The 13,146-nt window shown below is 47.0% G+C and overlaps 1 protein-coding gene across 1 annotated transcript in view; it reads left to right on the top strand.

Moving 5' to 3' along the window:
• Positions 1-13,146, top strand: part of PHF12 (PHD finger protein 12) — a 40,083-nt gene that overhangs the window by 18,043 nt on the left and 8,894 nt on the right. Inside the window, exons 3-7 of the mRNA XM_006042166.4 lie at positions 3,605-3,677; positions 6,245-6,638; positions 8,074-8,194; positions 9,403-9,535; positions 11,444-11,608. Coding sequence (XP_006042228.1) covers positions 3,605-3,677; positions 6,245-6,638; positions 8,074-8,194; positions 9,403-9,535; positions 11,444-11,608 — 886 coding nt within the window. The remainder of the gene's footprint in view (positions 1-3,604; positions 3,678-6,244; positions 6,639-8,073; positions 8,195-9,402; positions 9,536-11,443; positions 11,609-13,146) is intronic.

Below are 13,146 nucleotides of genomic sequence, written 5' to 3' on the forward strand. Positions count from 1 at the left end.
CTGTTCTTTAAAGCTTTATTGTGTACCTGCTGTGTGCCAGGCATTATGCAGAGTGTGGAAATACAAAGGTAAATGAGGCAGCGAGCAGGCTTCGGGTCCTTGAGAGTTCAGTGTATAGTGTGGCCCAGAAGTGCCATAGAGGATCGCGGGCTGTCAGAGGAGACTTCCTGGTGATGATGCCTGACTTGAGCTCCAGAAGATAAGAAGCTCACCAGATGAAGGACTGGAGGGAGGCTCAGCTTTTGTGGCTGTGGGTAGCAGCTCTGGCATGAGCAGAGAGAGACACAGGGTTGAGAAACAGTGTGGACTGTATAGGGAGCCACCAGACTAATGGAGCTGGGGAAGGGGCAGATTCCTGTCCTGCAGTACTGAGGAGCTTGAACTTTATCCTTTTGGGGTGAGGGCGATATGGAAGGGCTTTTAATTAGGAGACTGACATGATCAGAATTGTGGCAGAATTATTTTGCCAGCAGGGTTAGACATAGATTGAGAAAGGCAGGAAGAGCAGCCGGGGGGGCATTCACATCTTGGTAAAAAAATCTAAGCCACTGCCCCCTTGCCTCACCCTTCCCTGCTACATGTTTGGTATAGGTTATCTTGATACAAAACACAAAGCCAGTAGGCAGATGAAAAGAAATGATGAAAAACAGAATCAGAAATGACAGCCCTTTCAGGGTTAATTTTAATATGACAGCTGCTGAAGCATAGCAGAGTCTGTAGGCCTTTGCTGATTACACACATGCATTTCATTAGTTTGGATATGGCCTGTGAGGAATATACTGGAGAGAACTAGGGGAGACTTTACCGGTGACAGTCGCGTGTGGTCCTCTAGGGCGTGCAGGCCTGTCCCAGTAGGCCAGCGTGCCTCCTGCTTTCTGCTTCCTGCTAAGGATCCTCCTGAGATTCCACCAGGGAGACCAAATAGGAAGCAATGAGCTGTGAGGGCTTGCTGGACATCCTGACACGTGTGCTTAGGGCTCCGGGGATGTGTTGACAAAGCAGGAGCTAGGAAAATTTGTCAAGCTAAATGCTATTTAGGTAGAAAGGGTAAAGCAGCCTAGCATTAAGGCCTAGGACTTAAGGAAGAGTCCTTATATATCCATAGCCTATATATATATAATAATTTGTTTTTAGCATTTTTCATATATTATGAAAAAAATGTCCTCCACACCATTCCAAGTTGGTGAATTCCAGGAACCAAATGTAGGAATTTCTTAAGCATAAATGTAACCTTATTCTATATAGCAGTTTTCCAACTTGGGTGTTGAGCAGAATCACCTGGAGAGCTGGTTAAACACACATTGCTGAGGCTGTCTCAGAATTCTAATTCAGTAGGCCTGGAGTGAGGGCTCAGAATTTGTGTTTAATTTTTTAATTGAATTATAGTTAACTTACAATGTTGTGTTTCAAGTGTATGCAAAGTGATTCAGGTATACATACATATACATACACAGGTTCATTTTCATTATAGATTATTGCAAGATACTGAGTATAGTTCCCGTCACCATACAGTAGATCCTTGCTGTTTACCTACTTTATATTTAGCAGTGTATGTATGTTAGTCAGAAAATCTTAATTTACCTTCCCCCCACCCTACCCTCCTCCACTGCTATCTCCTATGGTAACCATAAATTTGCTTTCTATGTCTGCAAGTATTTTTTCTAAGTAAGTTATTTGTATCATTTTTTAGATTCCACATGTAAGTGATAAATGATGATTTGTCTTTCTCTGACTTACTTCACTGAGCTGCAAGTGGTGGTTCATTCTTTTTACGGCTGAGGAGTATTCCATTGTATATGTATACCATATCTTCCTTACACATTCATCTGTCGATGAACATTTAGGTTGCTTCTATATCTTGGTTATGGTAGATAGCACTGCTGTGAATATTGGGGAGCATGTATCTTTTTGGACAGAATTTTTATTTGTAGTAAGTTCCCAGATGATGCTGATGCTGCTTGTCTGGAGACCACACTTTGGGATCCACTGCTGTAGAGACATTATAAATGTGACCCTCCTAAGAATTTACTAAAGTTTCATACGATTCTTATAAACCTTAATGGAAAATGATGATCTGAAGAATCAGTGAGACCAGCCCTCCACAGCTATAATTTTGATTCAGTATTGACTTACTGAGTGACTACTGTTTATGCAGCCTCTCTATTGTAAAGATACAAAGAGGGAAGGAGATCCAGTCCTTGTCTTGATTCCTCTGATAAAAGAAGTAAGAGAATTGTCACACAAGGGAAGGCATAAGAAGGATGTCTTAGTAGTCTGGGGAGAGTGCGTGGAGGAGTTGTGTGCTCAGTTACCTATCACTGGTAACAAACTACACCAAAACTAGTGGCTTAAAACAGACCCTAGTTATTATCACCCACAAATCTGCATGTTGACTAGGCTCAGCTGGGTGGTTTTTCTGTTCAGTTGTTATCTGGGACTGTGGTTATTTGGAGGCTCAGCTGAGTTGGCATGATCCAGGGTGACTCAGTCATGTAGCAATAGTCGGTGCTGGCTGTTGACTTGGAGCTGATTGGAGTGCCTGAAGTCTCCTCTGTGTGACCTCAGCATGAGAGCAAGGCTCTGAGATGGAATATTCCAAGCGTGAAAAAATGGAATCTACAGGGCTCTTCAGACGCAGCCATGGAAGTTCCTACATTGTCACCTTTGCTGCATTCTATTGTTCAGAACAAGTCACAAGAGAGAATGCCTCAGTGATCCAGTGGTTAGGACTCCACACTTTTACTGTTGAGGGCATGGGTTCAATCCCTGCCCTAGTTGGGGAACTGGGATCCCGCAAGCCGTGAGGTGTGGTCAGAAAAAGACAGGCAATTCGAGAGGAAGGAAACGGACTACTTCTGGGTGGAAGGGTAGCAGAGAATTTGTAGCTGTCTTTCATCTACTATAGGCTGATTGAGGCAGGCCCTACAGGGTGAATAGGGTTTCGATACGCGCAGCTTTCAGGGGGAAGAATTTTAGAGGAAGAAATAGCAAGTCTTCAGTTTAACTAGGGGGGAAAGTTCCCAAAAGGGGCCTGGGAAGATGGAAGAGGACCCTGTGACAGACGGCTTTGAACAGCAGGTGGAAGATCGTGGACTTCCACTGGCCAACTTTGAAAAGGCTGCGGAGAACCTCTCTCCCCGTGATTTATTAGCATGGTGCAGAGTTTAGAAATGACTTGAATGCTCCAGACCAGTTCATTATATCTTTCACTGTCAGTCCAGTGTTCATAGCTCTGGGTTTGGCATCTCTTTCTAAGATGTGGGAAGGGATGCTCACTCCTTCAGTTCAGTCGCTCAGTCGTGTCCGACTCTTTGTGACCCCATGAATCGCACCACGCCAGGCCTCCCTGTCCATCACCAACTCCCGGAGTTCACTCAGACTCACGTCCATCGAGTCAGTGATGCCATCCAGCCATCTCATCCTCTGTCGTCCCCGCTCACTCCTTAGGTTACTGTAAATGGGGCCAAGTAAACATTTTGAAGGATAAGAGATGTATAACTGCAGAATACAAGTTGAGCACCATGCGGCTTTGCGTCAGGCCTAGTTAGGCTTGTCGCCGCTGCAGTGGGGTTAGTCACTTAGCCTTGCCTTGTCTTTCCCGCAGCAACCCTCCACTGAGTGAAGAGATGTTGCCTCCTGGGGAGTGGATGTGTCACCGGTGCACTGTTCGCCGAAAGGTAAGAATGCTGCTTTCCGAAGGCTTTGCTCCAGATGCCAGATCTAGACCACTGATAATGAGAGCTAAGACGGCCTGGCCCTGAAGGCATTTTCGTCCCTTCTTCTTATCTCTTCCACCCCTGAATCACCCTCACACGCCCCATGATACTTTTTAGAATCCGGTAGGGCCTAAAACCCAAACATGGGCTGCTGAAATGGGCTGAAGAGCTGTGTTAATTTACTGATATATGTTCATTCACTAGTGACAGGAGTGGTCTGATCTCCTTGTAGACCTCTTGATAACTGGCCTGAACATAGTGGCAGCTGTATCCATGGCGAAAGGGGCTGAAGAAGAAGGCTGCCCTGCAGCTTGATAGAAAAAGGATTCCCCTCACCTCGAGGCAAATAAGTCACTGGTCTCCAGAGGCTTGGCCAGGTGTGGGGGGTAGAGAACATTTTGACCCACTTGGACCCCAGGTTGTCTAACCTCTCTTCAGCTTCCCTTCCCTCGGCTTTGATAATTCAGTACTGGCTTTGAGAACATAATTTTCTATGTTGAGAACTTCTGTGGGGTTCAAAAGCTAAATGCTCCCTTATCAGAAAAGGAAGTAAGTGTGCTTCCACCCAGATAGCGAGACCCAATCCTCAAATTACAGGCTGTGGATTAGAATTTGTGTGTGGATTGTAAACCATTCCCTGCCCTACCCCCGCACTAATCACACACCAAGCAACTGTCCTTTGTTGTGACATCACATCTTTTCCTGGCCCCTCAACATGATGTCACAATGAATGATGACTTCCTTTGTTGCAGAAACAGGATGAGATGATTCAGAGATTGTGGTTTATGTGTGTAACAGTTTTTAACCTTTAAGAAGAAAGTTAACAATTAGGCAGACACTTTTTCAATGTGTGCATAGAGTTCCTATTAAAAAGTAAGCCAAGGCCAAGTCAGCCAGCCTACCAGAGCAGTGGTTTGATTTCTCTTGATGTCCACAAAGCAGGTGTCCTCCAGCTTGTCCTGCTCCCCGGGTCTCTGCCCGTGTGTCCCCAGCTAGGTTAGAGTGGGGCTGGTTAGAAACACCTGTTAGCCAAGAGGCCATTCAGAAACTTGCCACTCAAAGAAACTGAACTGGACAGGGTTGGGAACTACTGTGGCAGAAGAGACGAAGCCAGGAAAGGGGGGTGAAGAAGAGGAGCTAACATTGTTTTGGCGCTCATCATAGCTGGCTGTTCTACATGTGTTTCATTTAATCCATACAGCCCACTATGAGTGCTGGTGCTATTATCTCCATTTTTAAAAGAAAGAAACTGAGGTTCACAATTGTAGAACTTACCCAAGTACTCAAAAGAATTGACCGAATCAAGTTTTGAACCCAAAACTTTCTGACTCCAAACTTTATTACTTCTTCAACAATTTAAACAGAACCACTTGCGGGGAATTATACTATAGTATACCTTTTTCTGCATAGTGTGGTTTTCCCAAAATGCCACTCCCTGCTCTCAAGTGGACCTCTGTGTCTGCCCGTGCCATGTCTGTCTTTTGCACCACCACCACCTCTCTGGCCCTCTGGCCTCCCTTAGTTACAGTGAAGGGGGTTGAAATGGCCTCCTGGGGACCTCACCAACCTCTCATGTTCAGGTCCCACTCCTAGTGGAGGCTAGATCTTCCCCCCATCTCAGAGCCATCCCTTTCGTGTATCCAGAGCTCTTTGTCACAACCAAATCCCTGAGAGGAGGAGGAGAAAGGTTTTACACATAGAGGAATTCCTGCCCTCCAGCTGGAATCACCTAAGGTCATAGGGAATCAGTGGCGGAACTGGGACAAGATCCCAGGTCTCCTGACTGGACCCCAGTGGTAAACCTTCACTCTGCTTGGACCCTTGGAGGAAAATGTATTGGCAGTCATTCAGTCCTACTCTGTGCACTTAGTCTTTTCCCTGTCCCCACCTTTCCATTCAAAAAGTGTCACTTTCAGAGTTCTAGTTAAACTGGAGACATGAAAGCCACCATTCTTGGACACCATGACTGCTGGGTCACTGCTCCGCACACCACCCTTCCACCTTGTAGTGTGGTTGCCTTGCAAGCCAGCACCCAACATCCCTGGATAGGGAGCTCGGCTTGCCCGTTTTACTTTTTACCTCTGCTTTTACAGACATTTCTTTATTTTGAGCAAAGTTCTTAACAACCCTTCAGGACACTCCCAAGGCAAACTGCAGTGTTCTCTGTCCTGGATTCCCTGAGTTGTTCTCACTGTTCTCACTTAGTCTAAGTTTATTCTCACTGCTTTAACTTTTTAATCCCTTTACCCCCACCTTGTGTGGAGACACTGTGTATCATATGATGTGTGGTTTGTTTCTAACTTTGGTACTCTCTGATTCCCTGCCCCAGTGGTTTTGCCAGCTGTAGTTTAGTTCAGCCATAGTTTGGTCAACTTTCACAGACCAGTGTTCCAAGTCCACAGGTGGGTGAGTCTGTAATATTAAGAGACCCTCACGGTTTTGGTGAGTGGTCTAGCGGGACTCATAGCATCCATCGCTTTCTGTTTTGTGATACTCTATGTGATGGGCCCGCCTGTTCACTTGCACAGAAACGAGAGCAGAAGAAGGAGCTGGGCCATGTCAATGGACTGGTGGACAAATCTGGCAAACGGACTACATCCCCCAGCAGTGACACTGACTTGTTGGACAGATCAGCTAGCAAAACTGAACTCAAGGCCATTGCCCATGCCCGGATCCTGGAAAGGAGAGCCAGCCGACCTGGCACGCCCACATCCAACGCCAGCACGGAGACCCCCACCTCTGAGCAGAATGACGTCGACGAGGACATCATTGATGTGGACGAGGAGCCAGTGGCCGCAGAGCCGGACTACGTGCAGCCCCAGCTGAGGCGGCCCTTTGAGCTGCTGATCGCTGCCGCCATGGAGCGGAACCCCACCCAGTTCCAGCTGCCCAATGAGCTGACGTGCACCACTGCACTGCCAGGTCAGCCAGACCGCCGTACCCCCAGCCCGGCTTCCGCAAGGCTGCCGTCCACCCAGGAGGCTGTGCAGCCTGGGGGTCGCTGTCTGTGCAGCCACTGTCTCAAGTTCCTGTTTTGGTTTGTGGAAGGATCTTTGAAGGCTCATATGCTTACTCAGTTTTCTAATTTCCACCCTTCCCAGTGTCACTTTAAAGCGGGGAGGTGGGGGGAGGGGGGCGGTGTGGAATACATACACATAGTTCAAAACTCAAAAAATGTAAGAATTTCAATAAAACATTTCCCACCTGTCCCTGTCCGCCGTTGCCCGGTTTCCACCTTCCTTCCCCTCGTAGATAACCACTGTTTGATTCTTATGTATCTCTTAGAAGCCAATACAGATACGTTTATCATTTTCCCCTTAAATAGCATGCTTACATACATCTTTCCATATTAATGTTGACATTCCTCAGTTTTCTTAATGGTTGCATAATAACACATTATATAAACTAATTTCTTATTAACGGATATCCTGGTTGTTCCTAATCTTTCGTTCAGTTCAGTTCAGTCGATCAGTCGTGTCCAACTCTTTGCGACCCCATGAATCGTAGCACACCAGGCCTCCCTGTCCATCACCAACTCCCGGAGTTCACTCAGACTCACGTCCATCAAGTCAGTGATGCCATCCAGCCATCTCATCCTCTGTCGTCCCCTTCTCCTCCTGTCCCCAATCCTTCCCAGCATCAGACTCACAACAAATGGTGTTTCAACAAATAATTTTGTAAATATATCACTGTATACAAGTGAGTGTATGGAGGATAAATTACTAATATTAGAATTACTGGGTCAAAACTATGCAACTATGTACTTATAGTCTTGATGGATATTATAAATTGTCCTCCATTCCCTTTTTAAAAAAAAATTTTTTTTAATTAAGTCATGACTTCTCTTGGATACCAAAAAACATCTAAATCTTATTTTCTTCTTCCCATAGAAAGTGAGATGGGCAGGCATAGGAAACCTGCTGGTCAGTAGGGTGCATACAGAATCGTAGCATTTCCACTTTCTGTTAAAATGAAGTAAAATTACAGTCTTTTCCTCAGGCACCTCCACAGAATTTGTTGACCATTTGACCTGGGTCTTTGTGTTTCTTAACTTGTCAGGATCTAACCTAGGCTGCTGACCACTTGATGTTTGCAAAACACTGAGGATGTATTTCTGTCACAGAACAAGGAACTCGTGATCATGGTTCTGACTTATGTCTCCCTTCTCCTCCTTTTTCATTCTTTTTCTCACTGGGAACCAGCCCGGGATAGGGAGGGCTCTCAGAAAGAGATCTGTGTCCAGGCCATGGCACATGGTTTTACTGAGATCCGTTCCTCTGACTTACTCCTGTTTCCATACCCCAGACTAGGAACTCTGCCTCCAGAGAACCTTTAGCACCACCAATTTCTCTTCCAGGTTCCAGCAAGAGGAGAAGAAAGGAGGAAACCACAGGGAAAAACGTTAAGAAAACACAGCACGAGTTAGATCACAATGGTCTTGTTCCCTTACCGGTCAAAGTCTGCTTCACATGTAACAGGTATTTTTCTTCCCTAGCAGAGGGCTCTCCCTCATAATCAGCAAGTGTTTTTTCTCTCATTTATCACCTCTTTCAAACCATGTATGTTAAATAGAGGTAACCCATAATCTGATGGTATGAGTACAAAGAGACTGAGTGACTAATTGGCCAGAGCCTGGACTGTTCTAGGAAAGAAATCCTTGAACAGTCACGGTGCAGAAGTACTGTAAACCATGTTGATAGAGGCTTAAGCGAGAGGAGTTGGACTTAAAATGAAGCATTGGGATATTTAGACTAGCCGGCAGGAAGAACTCTGGCCAGCCAAGACACACATCCCTGAGAAAGGCTAATAATTTTTGAAGCGCTAAAGATGAATTTTAAAGTAGTACAAGTATCCATCCTAGCTGGCATGCCTCGGACTGGATGACTTCCAAAAGCCTCTAGGCTGCCCCAGTTGTAGCTTCCCCGGGACACTGGTTTCCTTCAAATAAGATCTCCGCAATGACAGGAACCAGCTGCCTCAGTTACTGAAGCTGGACTTGGGTGTGTGAGAAAGGCAGGATAGCAAGAGAAAATAGCTCTCAATGAGAAATGTTCCACAGCTAAAGCTATAGGGAACAAGACAGAAGCCAGACCCACACTGCGGCTCCGCTGCAGCTTCAGGACTTCTGAAGTATCAGGACTGCTGGGGTATCTATCGTAGGTACAAATCATAACTGGTGTTTGCTTACGCGCCCTCCCTCGAACTGCGCTTACATGAGCACATAGCAAAAGCATTTTCCCGGCACAGTGCTCTCTGGTTGTCAGTTTTGCTGAGTGCTTGATGTGGCAGAGAAATCTTTTCCTCTTGTAGTGTGAGACTCTGGAAAAGTTGTTAGTGATTTTTTTTTTTCAACTGAGGTAATTGCTTTCTGTTACGGAGTAGAAAGATCAGAGCAGGGTTGGCGGTCTTCCGCAGTAGGTACCAAGCGTTGATCATTTCTGCTCTGACAGCCGCTTTAGCTCTACTCCAAATGAGCATTCACTTCTCTGCATTCGTCTTAGAAGAGTGATGAGAAGCCCAGTGGTGGCCCCCAGCTTCATCCATCTTCCTAATGGTGAATGGAACAAGTACTGGGGAGGAGAGTGGAAGAACACAGCTAGGATTAAGGAAGGGAAGCCGTCCCACAGGGCAGAGTTCGTGTGAATTCTCTCACCTTGCCTATTAATGGCCCACCTCTCTCTTGCAGGAGTTGTCGCGTGGCCCCTCTCATCCAGTGTGACTATTGCCCCCTCCTGTTCCACATGGACTGCCTCGAGCCCCCGCTCACTGCCATGCCCCTGGGCAGGTGGATGTGTCCGAATCACATCGAACATGTGGTGGTAAGCATGGCAGTGTCCGTCGGTCCTGTGTGGGCACAGCCAGGGCGTGGACCCATTCAGTGGGAAGCATAGTACTGTCAGCCTTGTACCAGAGTTCACTCCAGTCTCTGAGACGCTGGTTCCTGCAGACCATCCTACTCACTTCTCATTGCTGTGACCTGCCTGCCTCAGCCGTGCGTTTTGCCTTTTCCCACAATGCCTTGTTTCGGTTGCACAGGCAGACTAGGCCACTAGCGCTTGATTGTTCGTGAATAATTTCCTCTGTGATGAGTTAAGCAATTGGTTCTACAGCCCTCAAAAGGGAGTAGTTAGATCCAGCCTTATGCAAATCAATGCTCTTCCATATTTTCTTTTTCTTAATTTATTTTTAATTGGAAGATAATCGCTTTACAATGTTGTGATGGTTTCTGCTGTACAACAACGTGAATCAGCCACAAGTCTCCCATATTTTCTTGCTTCTTGTTTTTAGAGGGAACAAACTAAGAAAGTTCTAAAATATTTATTCTCATAGCACTGGCGGGTAACTTCCCAGTAACTTTGGAGAATTGAAGAATTGACCCAGATAACTAACGGTATTCCAGACAGTCATTTATTGAGCACCTAACGTGTCCTACACACCACACGACGAGGCCCTTGCCCTTCTCTTCCTTTGTCAAAGCCGTGGAATGAATGAATGGTATGAGGTGCTGTTATCTTATCTCGCAGAAGACTTGGTTACATTTTCCAGACTTCTTCCCAGGGCCAGACTAGAACTGTAATTTCCTATCTCCACTAGAGGGTTAGGACATCTCCTAATCAGCATGGTCCCTCAGAAGGTTGAATGAGAGAGGGCCTCAGGCGGAGCAGCTCCCTCAAAAGAGCAGCCTCTCCAGGTTCAAAGGGTAATTGCATAAGGCATCACTATATCAAATGGTGATAACCATGGAATGACTGCTGGCCTTCTGCACGACCAGTGCTCTCCGCTCTGCGCTGAGAGGAACTTCAGTTATAGACTTGCTCATAAGGGAGAAAGGGCGTGCTTGGCCCTCTTCACTTCACTCATGCACCTCAGAAGGGTTATGCAGGAGGAAGCCTCTCTCCAAGGCTCAGTGTGAGTGTCTCGTTTTGCCTCCTGCTGAATCAGAAGAGAAACAGCCATGAGCAGACTACCCAAATGTGAATCTGTAAGAGCAGCCTTTCAGCAGATGAGGAGTTATTAATTGGGTTTTTGTTTATTAGCCACATAGGGGGTTTTCCTAATTTACTAATTAGGAAGCTGCCACATAGATCTTTTCTTTTAATTAAACTATAGGGGACCAGACATAGAAAAGGAAAAGAGGCATAGTTGCTCCATGCCTTCTGGAGGCTACTGCACACTTTTTTTCTTCCCTCCCTTTGGCCTCTTGAGAGCAGGCCAAGGCTTTCTGCCTGCTGTAGAACAAGGCTCTGGTACCCAGGTGCGTTCACGAATGCTCCCTGGTGCCAAAGAGGAGGAATAGGGCAGGATTCTGGTGTTGGTCTCACCTGTCAACCAAGCTCCCACACGGGAAACAGTCCTGCTTCTGGTGGGAGAGAGGCCCTTGCTAGGAAAGGAGTCTGGCACTCTCTAGGGCCAAGGCCTGCATCTGCTCTGAAACCTGTACACTGGGAAGAGGACTGTCAGAGGCTGAGTTTGGAAGGGCCCTTCCTGGCTGATTCCCTGTGTCTTGTCCCCTTCGGGCCTCTCTAGGGAGTAGGAACTAGACTGGGCAGGGCCGAGGGAGCGTCTCACCCACATCTCCCGGCCCTCTGACAGGAGTGTTGACATACCAGCTCCTGACAAAAGGAGCCCACTGGGCCGAGGGCTCCTTTTTTTGGGGGAACATAGAGATAGTTGGGAGGGTGATGCAGCTGAGCTTCACAGTAGGAATGTGTCTGCTCCGTCCCCAGCTGAACCAGAAGAACATGACGCTGAGCAATCGGTGCCAGGTGTTTGACCGCTTCCAGGACACCATTTCACAGCACGTCGTCAAAGTGGACTTCCTGAACCGAATCCACAAGAAGCACCCTCCCAACCGCCGCATGCTCCAGTCGGTCAAAAGAAGAAGCTTGAAGGTGAGTCACAGCCCGGTGGTCTCTGCCCACCTTCCTGGGTAGACAGGGTCGGGGTCCCCATTGCAGAGGGGGAGACTGAAGCTCAATGGCAAGTGACAAATGCCACCATCAATTTATGGTGGTCAGGAAACCCACAGGGGGGCCATGAGACTCAGCCAGGTTTCTAGTTGTCTTGAGGATCAGCACTCTTCAGCCCCTCCCACCAAGCTTTTGGTGTGCTCTGCTGTTACCATCCCCCCTCCTGGCACTCATTCTGTTTCTGTTAGGTGGCCCCTTTCTCAGAGCTGTCTGGTGAGGGGAAGTGTTTAAGGGGGTGATTAAGCAGAAGCCCTTACAAAAAGTGAGGCACAATCCATTTTGGGGGGCTGCTGTTAATCTATCATCAATACTCAAAAAAATTGTGGCGTTGGAATAATCAACATCTGTATGTGTCGGACAGCTGCTAACGTATGTCCACAGAGATGGACAGGAGTATTTCCTTCTTTGAAAAGCATTTGGTAGTCCTGAGGCTGTCTCTCCTAAACCGATCAGTCTCATTCATTTAACTTAGAGAACACCACACTATATACCCGTGTATATATTTTTCTCTTTTGAAATAATTCTGCAGTCCCCTGTACCAAGGGAAACCAGCAGTTCTCAGATGTGGCCACTTGGGGGCAGCCACACTTAAAATGATCACTCCCACCACTTGTCACTTCCGTTGGGTGTCAGCACTAGCAAGATGCTGACTGTCGAAAATTGTGTAACAAACTCTTAACTGTAAATACTTACGCTTTGATGGGAACACCAGTTTTCCAAAATTAAATGTATTTGCAGTCAGGGGTACAGTGTATTTGCACATTGAAGATGGCATGCGTCAGACCTTACTTAGACATCTAAGAGTAAGTCTGGGCTGTGTGATTGACCTTGTGGATCTGAAAGAAAGCCTGGCTGCTGAAGTGAACAGGCCAGGGGGCCTTGATAGAATCCTGATGCCCCTCCCCCTTTGGAAATGTGTCCCTATTCTTGAGGAGAATCCAAGGGTATGAGTCGCCTGAAAAGCATTTTGTTCTTAGTGTGAGAGGGAAATGAGGCCTGCAGCACCAGAGGACAGCGGCAGAGAACTGCTCCAGCTCTGTTCTGGAACTTGGCCTTCATCCTTGACATACAGCCGTGCAGGCAAAATCAGCCGAGACCTTCATATCTTTGTTGGGGGGTCCCTTTTTCTCAGGGGCAACCTTAGTCTAGCTGCTGCCCTATTCCTGGATGCCCTTAGACAAGCCCACAGCACTGGCCACCACTGTTAACGCGCCAGCGCTCAGTTCCGTGTTCCGTGCCTTTCTCCTCATCACTAGATTCACATCTGCCTGCCCATCCCGCAGGCACCTTTCTCGATCTGCCCAAGACCAAGAGTCTTTTGCCTCCAAATGTGCTCTTCCTCTTCTTATATTTCCTGGTTCAGTGAATGACTGAAATCTCTACCCAGTCCCTCAAACCAGAATTCAGCTCTTTTCTCTTAATCTCCATAAGGACTTGGTCACCAAATCTGTTAGTTCTCA

Source organism: Bubalus bubalis, chromosome 3 (assembly GCF_019923935.1).
Source record: "Bubalus bubalis isolate 160015118507 breed Murrah chromosome 3, NDDB_SH_1, whole genome shotgun sequence".
Classification (NCBI taxonomy): Eukaryota; Metazoa; Chordata; class Mammalia; order Artiodactyla; family Bovidae; genus Bubalus; species Bubalus bubalis.